The following is a 17,634-nucleotide window of genomic DNA, read 5'->3' as shown; positions in this document are numbered from 1 at the left end:
TGGACGTGGACTCCCTGACGAAAGCCCTTTCTGAAACAAAGATGGCTCTGCAAATCCCAGATGGGTGTGGCAGCCTGCCTCAGATTTCAGACTCAGAAAGAGGACACGGGAGATACCAGATGCAAACTGGCAAACAAGACTAGCAACATCAGTGAGCTCTGGGTTTGATTGAGAACCCCTGCCTCAGTGGCTAGACCCGAGCACAGTGGATGAAGATTACCAACAATTTCGGACCTTCCCATGCATGCACAAATACCTGTAATCCATCCTCAACACACAAATATACAGCATGCATACCCTATTGCATATACACATGAAGAGAAGAAAAAGAAAAAAATAGGAGATGCCTTTACAACTCGTAACAGGAAAGAATTTATTTTTAAATGACGCAGCAGGATGGAGAATTCAGAAACTCATGGCTGCACAAGGAACAGAGAATAAGTGACAGATGAGTAATAGCAAGACACTGAAATCATCCCCGCTCTGAGGCTCAGGGAACATTGTGGAAGAGATTGGAAAGAATGGAAGGGCCAGAGGGCAGGGAGAAGGACTACGAGCTGTCATTTTCAGGGTAAAGCACAGCCATTGTAACTACAACCTCACAGCAGCACAGGGCCTGGGAGAAAAAACCATCAATAGTCAGACCATGGATGGAGGAGAGACCCAGGACACCTTAACTCATAGATTTAGGAAGTGGGCATATCATTACCATCAGTTGTCCACCCATGGATGACCCCATTAAGTTCCAACAGACACTCCCAATTCAATTTAGCCCTGACTAAATTAAATAGGTAACAAAACGAAGTCAAGAACATAAGAAAAGTTCTGGTAAGGATGGGGGAGGGTGTCTGTAATAGGAATGGGAAGGAAATAAGAGAGGGCGTTGGAGAAAGCAATCTCTCTCTCTCTCTCTCTCTCTCTCTCTCTCTCTCTCTCTGTGTGTGTGTGTGTGTGTGTGTGTGTGTGTGTGTGTGTGTGTGTGTCTATGAAATCGTCTCACAGCAAAATTAATTCCATTAAGTGGTGAAGCTGAAAAGATAGCAAGGCAGACCAGCAGAGGAGGGTGCTGGCCGCTAAGCCTGATGGTATGAGTTTCAGCCCTAGGATCCACGTGGTAGAAAGATAATAGACTCCCAAGGGGTTAGAGAGATGGCTCAGCAGTTGCAAACACTTGCTGTTCTTGCAGAGGACCAGGTTCAGTTCCTAGCACTCAATGATAGCTAACAACAATGATAGCTCCAGTTTCAGGGACCCAATGCCTTCTCCTGTCCTCAGGCACCAGGCACTGGACATGGTCTATATACACACAAACCACTCATATACATAGGATAAAAGCAGAAAAACAAACAACTCCTGAAAGGTGTCCTCTGACTTTCCTGTGGATTGTGAACATTTGCTCTTAAGCATGCATCATGTACACACACACACATGAACACACACACACACACACAAAATTAATAAACAAATGTATTTATTAACCTGGAGAAAGACCCGGTTTCTCCATATAACAGGTTTGATTGTCCTGGAACTCACTCTATAAACCAGGCTGACCTTGAACTCATAGAGATCCACTTGCCTCTCTGCCTCCTGAGTATTGGGATTAAAGGTGTATGCCACCTCCATTCAGCAAATGTAATCTTTTTTTTTAAGAAAATAATTAAGCAATCCATTTCAATGGCTGTCACAGTTTCATTCCCTATTAGACTTTTTTCTTTTGTTTCTAAGGAATACTACTTAAACTATTTTTATTCCTATTTATTGTGTGTGCTTGTGCACGTGTGTGGGCATACATGTGCAAGAGCTCCAGAGTGGAGGTCAGAGAACAGCTTTCAGGAGTTGGTTTCCCCATTTCACTACAGTGGTCCTGGGGCTAGAACTCGGGTTGTCAGGCGGCAGCAGGTGCCTTTCCCTACCGAGTCATGTCCCCAGCCAACTCTGCTTATTTTTGTACAGTTTTGAAGAAAATAGAAAAAAAAATCCAGAAAGGAATTTATTTCTACCTGATTGGCCTTGGTAACTTAGCCCAGGCATTTTGGTGGATAAGATGAATCTGAGGCCACACACTGTTAAGCACCTTGGGCTTCCCTTTAAGAAAAACAAAATGTCGCTGGGTGGTGGTGGCACCGTACACCTTTAATCCCAGCACTCAGGAGGCAGAGGCAGGCAGATCTTTGTGAGTTCGAGACCAGCCTGGTCTACAAGAGCTAGTTTCAGGACAGGCTAAAAAGCGACAGAGAAACCCTGTCTCGAAAAACCAAAAAAAAAAAAAAAAAAAAAAAAAGAAAGAAAGAAAGAAAGAAAAAAAAATATCATTACTACTACACATCATTTACAGTTGTCACTGGTTAAGGAACATGTCCTTCACCATGGCGCTTAGTGAGAAGTCAGTGTGGAGGGCAGGACCACGAAGGCCTCAACAATAATACCTGTGCTTCTACAGAAAAGAGAAATCGCAGGCAGACTGATCAACAAGGCAAGGGGTGCAGTGAAGAGCTGCTACTCACTCACTGAATCCCACATAGTCCAGCCATTAGTGGATTCTGTGACTGAGCCAGCCTTGTCTTCTCCACATTACTGCTGGCTGCTGACCCCATGCCCCTGGGTATCCTGTCAGCCTAGGGATATATCTGGTCACCTTTCCCTTCCAGCCTTCCCTCCCTGTCTATGACCCCAGTGTGTGCTTGCTCTCATTTCCCAGGCATTTCTCTGTGTTAGACGCAGGTAGGCTAACTGAAGCTTGGCATGCTCTAGAACCCTCCCTGACACCAGAGCACTGATGATGACTATCTTCATCCAGGATGGCAGAGCAATGTGAGTAGGTTTGCCCCAAGTGCACACTGCCATTCTTCGTGGGAAAATTATAGAGGAGCTGATGTACAATATCAGCGACTAGAAAACTTCTAAAAAAAAAAAAAGGTAGACAGTTCTTTACAGAGCGAAGCTATCAAGTGAACTCTCTTCAAGGCCTTAGGTTTGGGAAGGCCCTTTAAGTGAATCTACTGTTGAAGAGAGAATTAATCTCTTATTCTCTTTAATTTCTCATTCTCCTGGGGGGAGATTACTTTTTTAATTGCCATCTAAAATTAACCAGCTGTTTTACCTATAGCCAAGTAGAACATAAATGAATGTCCAGTGCAAATAAAGAATTTAATTTTATTTATAGTGATGGGTAACTTTTATTCAAGTCCATATAAGGAATTGTGTGATAACAGAGACTTACCAAGCACTCTTCGGTGTGGCAGATGAGTTGTGGTTATAACCTACTAAGTAACATTTGTTCCAAAGGAACAGTCTGTTCGTGACTTTTTAACAACTGTCTAATCAACAGATTGTTGAGTGACTTCAGCTGTGGAAGACACTGGGAACCTCAGTTTGGTTTTGTTTTTTAATTATCTAAATTTTTTATGGAGGTGGTTATCTCACTGAACACTTTTGTTTGTACCTTCATTTCACAAAGCAGGGCAGTTTATTCCTGGTCCAACCGCTGAGGTTCACTCTCGAGTCTCACTCTTAGAAGACATACCTCCAACTGGGAAACCCATGAGGACACAATCAATCAGCATCCCGATACTGGACAAAAACGCTACCCAGCACAAGGGGGCACTGAGGCCAAGGCCTGACAGTTTGGTTTTAAACTTTCTGCTCTTTTGCAGTCTCAGGCACCAACAGCTACTAGTGATTTGCAATCTGAGTAAAATGCAGAGAGGCAGGGCTGCTACGATCACATTTTTTAATAACATTCCATACTAAAATTGAAAAGAGATGGTCACCTATCAGATTTAAACAATAATTGAGGGTCATGTAATCCAAACACAGGATGCAGATGTAAGTCCAAACGCTGTTTTTGGAAGTTAGCGATCAAAGAATGAGTTCGCATTGACGGAATCTTATTCTGAAAGGTGATGTTCCAGCTGCAACATCAATCTGTTAGTCACTCCACTAGCAACGCCGGGCAAATGGCTGGTACCGTCTGTGCCTTTAAGATCACAGGTCAAAAGAGCTAAGTAATGTGATAACAGAGAAAGACAAACACAACCTTTATTCTCGTTTCAAAGCCTTGAAAACAAGGCCTGGAACTACAGTTTAATCACAGGACTTTATGTTTCACGGTCTCACATAAAAAGTTATAACAAAAGACTAATGTTGTACAAATGATAGCAAAATACATAGTTACCCTCAACTACAGAGTGAAAAAAATGTAGCAAACCCACTAGCCGACACAGAACAGAGCTGCCCAGCCAAGCATTCATAATAAATAAAACTTTCTAAAAGTACATGTAATGATCAGCATTTCAGTCAAAAATCACAGTCTGGGATCTGATGTTAAATTTTATCACATTCAGAAGTCAGAAAGCCAGCACACTGGAATTACTAAAGAATTTTCTGACATCCATAAAAATGAGACGAGATGATTTTCAGTCAGTTTTGAATCTTAGACAGATATGCTGTGCATCCACAATCAACTACAACAGAACAAGAGAATGCATAGAAATTACTCTCTGTAACTCAATATTTAACTGCCATAAAAACAAAAACATACTTCAAGACCTTGTGTGGCCTTTTGGGAAGGAAAATACATTGATAACCCAAAAATAACTGCAATGGAGAGCCGGGACCACACCAAGTTAACTGTTTTCTTCAGGAAACCTGGAAGATGGTATCATGGCATAAAAGGAGGGTTTTAAAATAAATGTCCCTTTATTGTACCTTTATTTTATAGCTTTCAGTCAATTGTGGGGAATCAAAATCAGCTGAGTGATTTTACCATTAAGGCTGAAATAACCCTGAGTCTATTTTGCATGTAAGAATATAATCCTCAGCATTCTTTAAACTTGATCACTAGAAGTGAATTTCATTTGCGAGTAAATTAAAACTGTGTTTAAGATAGCTCTTCGTGAAAATGATGAATGAATTAAACTACTCTTTTAAGCATTAAAAAATGATAATGTTAATTCAAAAGGAACTGAGCAAAGAGGCAAGGGACTCTCAGGGTCCCAGGAAAACAGCTTCCTGCTAAGATCATTTGCACCTCAGTTTCTAAGGTTAAGACACTTCTCCCTGAGCCATGCAAACTGGCCTTGCATTTTCAGGTTTTTCCATAGTGCCTTCTGAAGCATGCTTTTACATTTAATTATGAGTGGGCATGCTCCTGCTGGTTTCTCAGAGCTAGCAATTTTTCTCATTCATTCCACAAATTGCAAGCTTCCTGTGTTTAAGACCAATCCCGAGTACTCTGATTGTCACTGTTCACGGGAACAAATTACTACAGGAAAAAACCCGAACTCAGGTGAGCGCTTCAGGCCCAGCCTCACTCAAGATTCCCAAATTCAAAGGTGCAGAGACTCTACAGGGAAGGCTGTGCATCCTGGCCTTCCTGGATCAGAACCTGAGAGGTCTGATGACTTTTCATCGACTTAAATTTTATCAAATATCCTTTCCCCACTCCTCCAAGTTTCTGCAGGCCACCAGTGGCCACCACTCTCTATCTCAGCCCTCCCTCTCCCCACCTAAACCTCCCTCCCAGAAATTTGTGTTACTGGCGAATAAAAAGCTTAGACTCAGCATCAAGTTCCAACTGCAGGCTGCTGGGCTTAACGAGTTTCAGTCCAGGGATTTCCTCTGTCTTTTGGAATGCTATAACTTTAAGGACCTGACATGCCAACTTGGAAAGCCACGGGAGAGATGAGAAGAAATCACAAGATATGGCATTCGGCAATCCAAAACCCGAGAACAGTACTGTTATCTCTAAGAGGAAGAGGGTGATTCCTTTCTCCAGGCCCTTCGTTCACAAGAGGCTATCGGTGAGCTTGAAGTTGTATCAAGGAGCAAAAAGGCCACCGCTAAAAGCGGCTTGGCCGAGAAGCAGGAATGGGTCTTTGGGAAGCAGCATCACTCGTCATCATTGTCATCGTCGTCCTGGTCCTGGTAGCGAATGTAGACGACCAGCATGACAAAGCCCATGAGGATGCAGAGGGAGCCGACGACCAGGTAGGCGATGCCCAGGAAAGGGTTCTTGCCACCCATCCATGAGATGTTGCTTAAAATGATGAGCTTGTGGCCGCCGAAGGCGCGCACCGGGTAGTTGTAGGTGATGTTGACACGGTAGGAACCCCGGGGCAGGCCGGCCGAGTAGTTGCCCTGACGGATGCGCGCGTACAGCTTGCGAAAGGTGGGCAGCGCCGCCGTGCGCATCCACACCACGAAGTCCTGGTTGATGAAGCCAGTGTTGTTGGGATCGGGACTGAGCTCGTAAACCGGCCGGTGCCAGTTGGGCGGCGGCGCCGTGCCGCGGAAAGCCAGCGCCAGGCTGCCGTTCACCAGGGGCGGGTTGCGGAACTTGACGTGGTAGTCGGTCCACCAGGCGATGGCGGTGCGATCGAGAGGCACCTCGACGTAGGGTCCCCCGGGCTGGCGCTGGTGCCATAGCGTGAAGGAGTCGTTGAAGAGGCTGTTGGCGATGGCGCCGCAGGGCGCGATGGGCAGGCCGGTGGCGCTGAGCTGGTAGGGGGCGCACTCGTTGGCTGGGTGGCGCAGCGCGCTGACCAGGCCGCTGAGCTGCGCGTCGTCGCGGGACACGCCGTAGCGCCGGTTGTTCTGGTAGAAGTTGGACAGCTCGTAGTAGAGGTAGACGGGGCCCGGGAAGAGCTCGGGCAACGAGAAGTACCAGGCGCACGAGCAGCTGGGCGGCGGCGCGCGGCCCTGGCCCTCGGCGGCGCACAGCGAACAGTTGCCGGTGCCGCCGTCGCCGGTGTAGTCGTACTCTAGCTCCTTGATGCCGTTGGAGGAGTAGAAGAGGCCCAGGCCCAGGCCGATGAAAGCCAGGCCGGCGCAGAAGAAGAGAGGCAGCGTGATGCCGGCCGAGAGCAGCGGCTGCCAGGCCGGGAGACGCTGCTGCGTGAAGGCCGTGTTGTCGGGCTGGTGCGCGCCCCGCGCCGTGACGCTCCAGGTCATGGCGAGAGCTCAGCCGGGCGCCCGCGCCGGGGTCTCAACCCGGGGGCCTGCGTCTCCCTTCTCCCGCCTCTGCGCGCGCACGCTCTCCCGGCTCGACGGCTGCTCCCCGGGCCCGCCTCCCGCCCGCGCAGGTGCGCCCGGCCCGCCCTCCGCGCAGGTGAGGTGGACGGCCAGGTGCCCGGCGTCCGCCCAGAGGCCTCGGTTCAGTTCCGCCACCACCCAGGTGACCTGAGACGGCTCCGCCCCTGCGTGGCGCCCTTCCCAGGTGAGCAGGGCGGGGTTCCCCAACTCACCCGGCCGGCTCGGGCTCCTTGGCTCTCTGTGTACTGCTCTCCCTCCCCCTTTTTCCCCCAGTTCACTGTGAGTGATGGGATCTGAGTAGCTCATACCTTTGCTCGGCAGTCACATCCCTCTCTGCCTTCTACAGAGCCTGAGCCACTTTCTCCCAGTCACAAAGCCCGCCTTCAAGCATAAAGTTCCACCCCAGAGCTCATTCCAGGGTGGGGTTCTGTTGGCTTGATTATTTATTACCTTGTTAGGTTGTTAATCCTCGTTACTAAAGGAAAAGGGTGAGTCTTCAGTAGGCTTTCACTTAGTTTTCCAGCGCAGGTTCTAGTGCCCTGGGAATTACATTGTGGTAACTGTATCTATTTCTGTATCTACTGCCACCCCACCCCCCACCCTCCTTTACTGAAGGGACAATTACTTTGTAGCCAGATGTTCCAGTCTGGCTTAATAACTACGAAAGCTGGAAAAGTTCTGTTAAAAAAAAAATGATGTTTTTAAAAAGAATCAAAGACTGAGAGAGTTTGTGGCCTTTGTTTTCTCTAGGTGGTGGGAAAAACCACAAAGGAGGGGAAAAAATGCTGTGGACTCCACGTGACATTTTTTCAGATTGCCTGCTTGACCAGCCTGTTCCTAGGAGATCTAGCTGATAGCCACAGTCAAGGACATTTGACTTGCTTGGTCTAAGAAAGGTGAACTAGACGGATTTATCAACTATGTAAAAACTGATTAGCTCTAAGTGTTGCCTGGTACTCTGTTTTTGTTTGTTTTGTTGTTTTTGAATCTAGGTTGATTAGAGTCCACCAGAGCCTAGTTCATGTATTAAATCCTCCTTAGCTACTGAAGCCCACGCACATCTCCAGCTCCTAAAGTGCCAATAACTTCAGTCTGCCTCTGTTAAACTTCCACACCTGTGTTACGCATTGCGCTCAGGAACCGCTCAAAACCCACCGAAATTTGGAAAGTTTAAATACTTGTTTGAAATAGTTTTAAAAGTTGTCTTCCAAGTTTTCAGCCCTCTGCTAAACAGTGTAGAAGACAAAAGGAAGTGAGAAGAAACTGGAGCCTTTGTCATCCCCCCAGAGGGTGCTGTCCAGGCTGCTGTTCCGTCTGTCAACCTGACACAAACTAGAGTTATCTGAGGAGGGTGATCACTGGCCGGTAGGCAAGTCTGTGGGGTATTGTTGGTTAATGAATGCAGTGTTTGCTGCCACCTTTGGGCAGATAGCCCTGGAATACATAAGAGAACAAGGAACTGGGAGGTGGCGGACACCTTTAATCCCAGCACTTGGGAGGCACAGGCAGGTGAGTCTCAGTAAATTCAAGGACAGCCTGACCTACAAAGCGAGTTACAGGATAGTGAGGACTGTTACACAGAAATGCTGTCTGGGGGGACCCATGGGAAGCAATCCAGTAAGCAATGTTCCTCCATGTCTTCTGCTTTAGTTCCCACCTCCAGGCTCCTGTCCTAGCTTCCTTTGGTGATGGCCCGTGATGTGGAAGAGCTAAGCCCTATCCTCCCCAGGCTGCTTTTCGCCGTGGTATTTTTATCACAGGAGTAGACAGGCACATAGTCCTTAGGGTTAAGAATCAAAGCAGCCATATATCAAGCTGTACACACTGGTCAAAAGTGAGACCCAAGCCCTCTAACACCCCTATATCCAAAGAGTCTGGAATGTAATATTGAGTTGGAAGTGTCACCCCAGACCCTGGCCTGGGAATTGCCAAGTACTTGGACTCCAATTCCCAACCTGCCAAGTGCTTGGACTCCAACTCCCAGCCTGCCAAGTGCTGACCCCTTCCTGGGGGGGGGGTCAGGACCACTCCCACAGGGTATTTAGGTTTGCAATGAAAAAAGGAACACATGGTTTTGGGTTTTACGTACTCTTTCTCTGTCTCCCCCCCTCCCCCCCCCCCCGGGCTCCCAGCCACCCAAGAGTGCCGCATTTATTAAAGGGGCATTTGTAATTCAGTCCAGTCTGGTTTGATTGGAGTTCTTTGAGCCTGGCAAAGAGGCCCATCTTAAGATTTTTCTTGACACATACGAGACTGGCACTAAAATTAAAAAGCAAAATTATTTTAACAGTGGAAAGTTGATTTTCTTCCATTGAATGGATGTATGTAGAAAGTGCTAGCTGTTAGAATATTGCGGAAGACCCCGCTGTCTTCAATTCTACCTCTAGCCCTTTTAAGTCCCCAGAGTATGGTCCGTTCCCCCTTACACTCTTTCTTTCTTCTGACACAAGAATAAGCAGATCTCTTTACCCTTCTGGTGACTTTCTCCCACCCTTCTGTCGGATCAGGCTGCAGGAAGGAATTGGTTCTCACAACTTTATCTGATGGATCTTCAGCCGATGGCTGCATGGCTGCCAAACCCCTGGAAGCTCACCTGAGGAACTCAGGGTCTTTTCTCCTTGACCCTTCTTCCCTGATTTCCCAAAGGCGATAGTTTACTCATTCTGCTGATTAAGGTAAAAATAAAACAGTGCTGTTTCCCAAGTGGCCTGCTGTCCACGATGGGCAGTGGCTCCCAGGCAGGGAATACCTCAGTATAGATGGCGGGACATGGCCACCTGATCTGGCCATCAGTTAAGATGGCAGCAAAGTCACCTGGTCCTCAATTAAGATGGCGGTAAGGTCACCTGACCTCAGTCAAAATGGCAGCGGTCACATGTTGTATGGAAAAGCCATGTTTTTTGAGCCGAGGGAGTTTTAAAGATAATTACAAGAGAGACCTAGAGGCATGATCTGCCCTGTCACTGAGCCACTGCGCCACAAGCCATGGTGGGGAACGAAGTCTGGAATTGAAAACAGCTGCCTCCTGGATCTGACCAATCTTGTTGGCAGCAGTAGCGGTGGCAGGGACAGTTTAAGGAAAAATGGAGTCGGTGGGATACCTGCGGAGCATTTACAGGTGGTTTATACCATAGCTGAAGATGTGAAAACTTGCAAAAACACCATAGGGCCTATAGGAGGACGCAAAGCCTACAGGAAGACGTCTCTTCTCTACATGCAGGGTGTTAAAGCTTGACTGGCTCCGGTCTGGGTGATTCAGAAGCCAGCGTGTGCAGTGCTAGCATGGGAGGAATAACCCTGGGTAGTGTGATCGTGTTTTTAGCTATGGAAAGCAACCAGAGATGTATGTCAGCGAAGGGCTCAACCATAGCCTTGAAGGCTGTGGTTGGCTGACTAGAAGGGGAAAACTCACCACCGAAGCCACTAGTGTGTGTAGAGGTTGATGTTAGGCAGATAGAAAACCGAGCTGTTATAAAGAAATCTTTACAACCTGGTTCTGGGGCCCAGGGTTCCAAGTTTCCTCAGCCAACCCACCTGTGGGCAGGAGGAAATACGGAGAGAGCCTGGCCGAGTCACAAGCACCAATGTGTACACACTTCTCAGAGGGACAAGTGGCATTCAGCCACCCAAGATTGAACAATAACAGGTCAGATACACTCCTCTTAATTCCCTGGTTCTAAATTTTTTTTTCCCTAAACTTAACTTTGTCCTGTGTTCTACCAATACCTTAAACAGGTATAAGAGACACTAGACATTAACACCAGACAGCAACAAAGAGACCAGCTACTCCAGGATGTGAGCAAGACCCAACTTTCTCAGGTTCCCCCCAAGACGATGCCCACAAATAAGCAGGAAGCAGTCTTGAGAATCTGCCACCCCAATTCCTTTAACCTGTTGTGATTAACTTTCTACCTTTTTGTTTTATATATATATATATATATATATATATATATATATATATATATATATATATAAAAGAGATGGGAATGTAATGGTCTGTCCTGTCCCTTTAAGAGACAAGCCCTGCCCACTCCCCCATCTGCTGAGGCAGGCTGATCTTCAGCTTCCACTTCTAGCCAGAGTTTCTCACTTTCCATCTCTCTCCCAAAGAGGCAACTTCTGCCTCTCTCCCTTCTCCCCTTCCCCACCTGTGTGTTTCTCTCTCCCCCACTCCATTCTTCTCCCTTCTCCCCTTCCCCCTTTCCCCTTTTCCCTTTTCCCTTCATAACCCACTAAATAAAACCTCACTTTTTCTGCATGGTGTGTCTGTTCTTCTCTGTCTCTCACCCAACGAGGCTGTGGCTCCTCATGAGACCAATGGACCCGCCGACCGGCTCTCACCTGCCGCGTGGCTTCCTGCCTAGGACTCGCTGGGCCACTGGGGGAATTGCAGTGTGGTTTGTTTTTTCCATAACAGGAGGGGTTAGCTGGCATCAGGAGAGGGAGAGGGGGAAACAGGCAGTGAAAAAAGGGAGCTCTCTAGATATTTGTAAAAAGAGGAGGAAAAAGCCAGTGATAATGACCTAGAAGAACTTTTACTCTAAAGGAAAGACCTCTTTCTAGCTGGGAGAGGCATGTTGTTTGGGGGAAGATGATGGAACAGACGAGGATGTACTCAGGTCTGGGAAGCTAGCACCTTGTTGGCTCTGAAAACCAGAGAGTGAGAGGGAAGGACAAGGAAGGAGACAACTGGACTTTAGGCTCAGCCAGTTTTCCTGTACAAATTTCTTCCTGCCTAGAGCTGGTGACACAGTAGCCTCAGCCACTCTAGAGGCTGGTGTGAGTGAGACCCTGAGGCCAGGCATTCCGAATTCTTGCAACAAAAGGCAGTATCAACTGTCTAGCAGAGGGAAGGGATGGTGTGAGTGGGCTGAAGGGAGGGTTGAGGGCTTGGGAAGAGGGTGTCAGTCAGGAATTCACAAAGGATTACCAGGGAGTCATATGTCTCAGGTTCGGGCTAGACCCAGCTTCAGGGGGTTTCCTGGAGAAATGGATTGGAAAAGAAAATGGTCATCATCTTAGGATCCCTGCGGAGGGATGGTTGAAGTGATGAGTCGGTATTTCAGAAAATCGAGCCAAGCTCACCATCCAGAGAGGCAAAGGTTCCACTGGGCTGACTGATGACAGGAAAGACTGGGATGGGAAATGAGGACTAAGGTAAGTAGTGCTGTGATCTGTGTCTGCAGATTCAACCAAGTTTAATTGGAAAGCATTTAAAGAAAACAATTTTGTCTGTGCTGAATATGTTGAGACATTTCTCATATCCTTCCCTAGACAATATAGGACATTTCTTGCATTACTAGAAATTTAGAGGTAGCTTAAAGTATTCAGCAACTATCTGTGTATGTTTTACGCAAATACTATACCAGTTTATGTTGGGTATTTGAGCATCTACAGATCTTGGCATCCTTCAGGGTTCCTGGAACCAGCGCCCCTAGAATTTGAAGGGATGGCTATGTGTCCTATTTCCTGTACCAGCTCATGAATTCAGACAATTTAGGGACTGCTGTAAACCATGCGCCCCTCAGAACTCATTGTGTGACAAAGGCTCTGGGCTTGGGCCTTTGCTTTTATTATAGATGTCATCATAATTATTAAAAGATGCTTGGATCATGTGAACTTTTTCTAGTACCAATCGCATGAAGAAATGCATTCATTCTGCATGATTATTTATTGTATCATTCTTAGGAGAACTCGGGGGGGGGGAGAAATTTCTCATCCAAATATTCCTAAAACTACTTCATTCTTGCCTTCTTTTTTTCTGAGTTTTAACCAAGTAAGTATTTAATTTTAATTGGTTATAATTAGCATAAAATAAATTGTCATTCTACTTGCCAAATCGCTGCCTTTTGGAAGGAAATGAAGAATGAGATAAATATTTTGTATGTTCCTTTGTATTTTGTCTTCTTTGCTGTCATCTTCTCCTTGTCTCCTTCTTTCTCCCTGCCGGTCCCTTTAAAATCCAGCTTCTTTTTTCTCCAGTGCTGGGGACCCAGCTCAGGGCTTCGCATATGCAGAGCTGGCATTACCACTGAGATACAGCCCCAGGCTTCTTTGTCACTTTCTGGGAGTTCCATAATTCATGGGTCTGTCATCTTTAATTGTCCTCCTGTTGTTCAACATATGGAATTTTACTTTGTCAGCATTCCAAGGTGTGTGGTAGTGAACTTTGGCATATAATTAAAAAATTATTTTCTAAAGATAAATTTCTAAAGTAAGAAACGAACTTAAAATTCAACCGCTTAAATATATGTTGCCGTAAGAGTCTTTCAAACTGTCACACAATGCATTTATTTTGTTACTTAAGCAAAATTTTGTCCTAAAAATCTATTTTTAGCCAAGGAATATATTTACTCTATGTTAATTAGCTGTCAGACACTGGGAGAGTCCTCTGATATTGGGGAAGGAATGCTGGCCTGTCATTAAGGAAGTCCAGCTTACTCTAAAGTAAGGAAATAGCTGTGTGACTATAGCAAGTTGCTTCATTTTTTTCTAGCCTTACAATTGTTTACCTGTATGAGTGTGTTTGTCAAAATGATAGTTAATATCTCCTTCCACGGGATGATTTCTGTTCCTAGTCATCTGTGCTGGCTAGTTTTATGTCAACTTGATACAAGCTAAAGTCATCTGAGAGGAGGGAACCTCAACTGGGAAAATGGCTCCATACGATCAGGCTGTAGGCAAGCCTGTAAGACATCATTTAGTGAACGATGTGGGAGGGCACAGCCCATTGTAGGTGGTGCCATCCCTAGGCTGGAGTCTGTGAAGATGCAGGGTGAGCAAACCAGTAAGCAGCACCCCTCCATAGCCTCTGTATTAGCTCTTGCCTCTAGGTTCCTACCCTCCCTGGTTTTGATGATGAACTGTTACGTGGGACTGTGAGCCAAATAAACCTTTCCTCCCCAGGTTGCTTTTGGTCATGGTGTTTCATCCCAGCAACAATAACCCTAAGATGTCATCCTTTTTTTTTGGTACGGAAATTCTTTTTTAATTATTATTATTATTAATTTATAAAAATTTCCACTTCCTCCCCTCCTCCCAATACCCTCCCACTCCCCCCACTCCCTCTCCTCCTCCCTCTCCAGTCCTAAGAGCAGTCAGGGTTTCCTGCCCTGTGGGAAGTTCAAGTTCCTCCCCTCTCCCTCCAGGTCTAGGAAGGTGAGCATCCAAACAGACTAGGATCCCAAAAAGTCAGTACATGCAGAGGAAACAAGTCCCAGTGCCATTATCAATGGCTTCTCAGACAGCCCCCATGTCAGCCACATTCAGAGAATCCGGTTTGATCACGTGCTCGTTCAGTCCCAGTCCTGCTGGCCTTGGTGAGCTCTCATTAGATCAGTCCCCTTGTATCAGTGGGTGAACGCCCCCCTGGTGGTCCTGACTTCCTTTTTCATGTTCTCCCTCCTTCTGTTCCTCATTTGGACCTTGGGAGCTCAGTCCAGTGCTCCAATGTGGGTCTCTGTCTCTATCTCCATCCATCGTCAGATGAAGGTTCCCTCTGATCCTGACTTCCTTGCTCACTTCCTCCCTCCTTCTGCTTCTCATTTGGACCTAGCGAGTTAAGTCCAGTGTTCCAATGTGGGTCTCTGTCTCTATCCCCATCCGTCGCCAGATGAAGGTTCCCTCTGATGAATCTTCTGCTAGAGGATCAGTGCCCCTTGCTGGCCAGGAATCTTGCTGAGCTCCCTAAGATGTCATCTCCCAGGAGTTTCATGGCAATCACTCATTGGCTGTAAAGGTACCGGTTATCATCCTCTGTAGGTCAGCCACCCTTTAATTATTTCATCTACTTCAGAGCACGAACCAACAAGGTGGGGGTCAGTTGTCATTCCCGATGGAGGGATGCAGAACCAGGATGCTGACTAATGGGATAGAGATGGCCCGAATTCTCACAGTGGTGTGGGAGAATTGTCTGTATTCTGTCAATCATATTTTAATAAAACACTGATTGGCCAGGCAGGCAGTATAGGTGGGAAAGCCAGGCAGGAAGTAGGGGTGGAGCAAAGAGACTGGGAGTTTTCTGGGACACAGGAAGCTCTCTCGCCACTCCTGCACAGACCACTGAAGAGGCAACATGTAACTTGCCCAGCTGAGAAAGGTACGGAGCCATGTGCTAACATAGATAATGAAAATGGATTAATGTAAGTTACAAGGACTAATAAGGAGCCTGATCTGATGGGCCAATCAGTTTATAACCTTATGGAGTCCTGTGTGTAATTTCTCTTTGGGATTTGCCTGCTGTTGGGGTACCGGGTGGGATGGAAACCCCAACAAGCCGGCCCTCATGCTACATCACAGTAGTAAGCAAGAGATGAAGGGTTCAAAGGTCAACTTAATTCTAGGGTCCTGTATCCCAACTACAATGCTAAAATTCTTTGACTTAATTTCTCCTAAAGGAACTCAGAAGACTCCGACTTTGAACCAATTTGCAGTATTGCAGGTAAGTTTTAAACCCTAGAGATAATAGAGTCATTTCATTCGCTGAAGCAAGGAGTTCCAGGACATCTGAGCTGCCTTTATTTTTGTTTTTGCAAAGCCTTTATTTCCAAGCCAACTTTCGCATATCTATTTCTCTTGCTAAAGTAAGAATAACTTCACTTGTCTGGCTCTCCTAAGGTATTGCATGTATTTTATTTAATTCATGACTATTTATGTTACAGTAATGGAGTCTGGGGTTTTAATTGGTGTTCCCTTATATAGGTTTATACTGCTTAAGATTGTTGACTATTACTCCGCCCGTGGGGCAGCTTTTATTTAAAAGGAATCAAATTAAATTGCCTCATAAAATTACAGCATGTGTTCAGGAAAGTTTCTAAAATTCCATGTGTCTGGACTTCAATTTTCATTAAAAATCATGCTCAGGAACCTTCCTTTTTCAAATGTTATGGGGTGGTACCCCCTGGTGGAAGTTCTCCAGAAGCTTCAGTAAGCCAGCCCTGAAGCAAGGGAGGTTCAAAACACAGGCACAACTTCTTTCCTCTTGGGGCGGTTCTTTGTCATGGGATTTACTGAAAAACACTGAAGGTCAAATGGTGAACTGAGAGAATGATAAGATGAAAAATGGGACCCAGACAGGCACCACCAAAAGGTCATAAATGACAGAGGTATTGGGTATAGAATGGTTAGGTTAAAAGACATCAGATTAACCCAGGAAGATGGGGCTGGTCCCCAAGAGTGTAGAGAATTTGCCTGCCAGGGGCGGGGGGGGGGGGGTTAGTGCCTGGCAGGAGAGACTCCACATAAGGGAGAGGCAAGTTGGGAGACAACATCGAGACCAGAACTATGTCTGGAAAGGGGAAACAGAATTGAATCAAAACTGAAACAGGCTGTCCCAGGTCTCAGGTAAGAGGACTCAGCACCAAGGGTGAGGACTGGAAATTGGAAAGGGACACAAAGACAGAACTGCATTTAGAGAACCAGTCTGCTGAGAGAGGCTGTCCCTTTGGGCATGCTTTCCCTGACAGAGTGAAACTTGCTAGTTTAGGGAGGCATCACCTCCATGACGATAAACTGATTCTTTAACTCAGTGACAGTACCTATTGGAAAGTTTAGGACTTCCTTACTTATGTATCAGGAATAAAAAAATTAAATATTTAAAAAGTTTTCACTGGGTGGTGGCACACATCTTTAATCCCAACACAGGAGGCAGTCAGGCAGATGCCTGTGAGTTCAAGGCCAGCCTGGTCTACAGAGTGAGTTCCAGGACAGCCAAGAAAAACAAGAAACCTTGTCTCAAAAAACAAACAAACAAACAACCCACAAATAAATACACAGCAAATGTTTTGTAGGGCATTTATTCTTTCAAATAAGTTTTAATTATTTAATGTTTAAAAGATATTGTTGAAAATGGTGCCTAACTAGATGTTGAAATGTAGAAGAATGCAAATAGATCCATATCCATCCTCATGCACAAAACTCAAGTCCAAATGGGTCAAAAACCTCAACATAAATCTAGCCACACTGAACCTCATAAAAGAGAAAGTGGGAAGTATTCTTGAACACATAGGCACAGGAGACCACTTCCTAAATATAACACCAGTATCACAGACACTGAGAGCAACAATTAATAAATGGGACCTTCTGAAACTGAGAAGCTTCTGTAGGGCAAAGATGCAATCAATAAGACAAAACAGCAGCCAACTGAATGGGAAAAGGTCTTCACCAAACCTATATCTGACAGAGGACTGATTTCCAAAATCTATGAGGAATTCAAGAAACTAGATATCAAAGTACCAAAAACCAATTTAAAAAATGGGATACAGATCTAAACAGAGAATTCTCAACAGAAGAATCTCAAATGGCTGAAAGACAAGGAATTGCTTAACATCCTTAGCCATTAGGAAAAAAAAAGTAAATCAAAATGACTCTGAGATACCATCTTACACCAGTTAGAATGACTAAGATCAAAAACACCAATGATAGCTTATGCTGGAGAGGATGTGGAGTAAAGGGAACACTCCTCCATTGCTGGTGGGAGTGCAAACTTGTGCAACCACTTTGAAAATCAATATATCAGTTTGCCATAAAATTGGGAATCAATCTACTTCAAGACCCAGCAATACCACTCTTGGGTATATACCCAAAGGATGTACACTAATACCA

The 17,634-nt window shown here is 45.8% G+C and overlaps 1 protein-coding gene across 1 annotated transcript; it reads right to left on the bottom strand.

Moving 5' to 3' along the window:
- Positions 1-3,713: 3,713 nt before the first annotated feature.
- Positions 3,714-7,369, bottom strand: Cdc50b (cell division cycle 50 P4-ATPase accessory subunit B). The gene has a single exon (XM_048415765.3). It carries the CDS (start codon positions 6,949-6,951, stop codon positions 5,890-5,892), a length of 1,062 nt encoding a protein of 353 aa, XP_048271722.3. The 5' UTR covers positions 6,952-7,369; the 3' UTR covers positions 3,714-5,889.
- Between the last annotated feature and the right edge of the window lie 10,265 nt (positions 7,370-17,634).

Source organism: Myodes glareolus, chromosome 11 (genome assembly GCF_982192425.1).
Source record: "Myodes glareolus chromosome 11, mMyoGla1.1, whole genome shotgun sequence".
Classification (NCBI taxonomy): domain Eukaryota; kingdom Metazoa; phylum Chordata; class Mammalia; order Rodentia; family Cricetidae; genus Myodes; species Myodes glareolus.
Note: the sequence above shows the minus strand (reverse complement) of the source record. Positions and strands in the feature narration are given on the sequence as shown.

Bases quoted from the DNA above. Each gene is read 5' to 3' on its own strand.
- Cdc50b (XM_048415765.3), bottom strand. From the start codon at position 6,951: ATGACCTGGAGCGTCACGGCGCGGGGCGCGCACCAGCCCGACAACACG.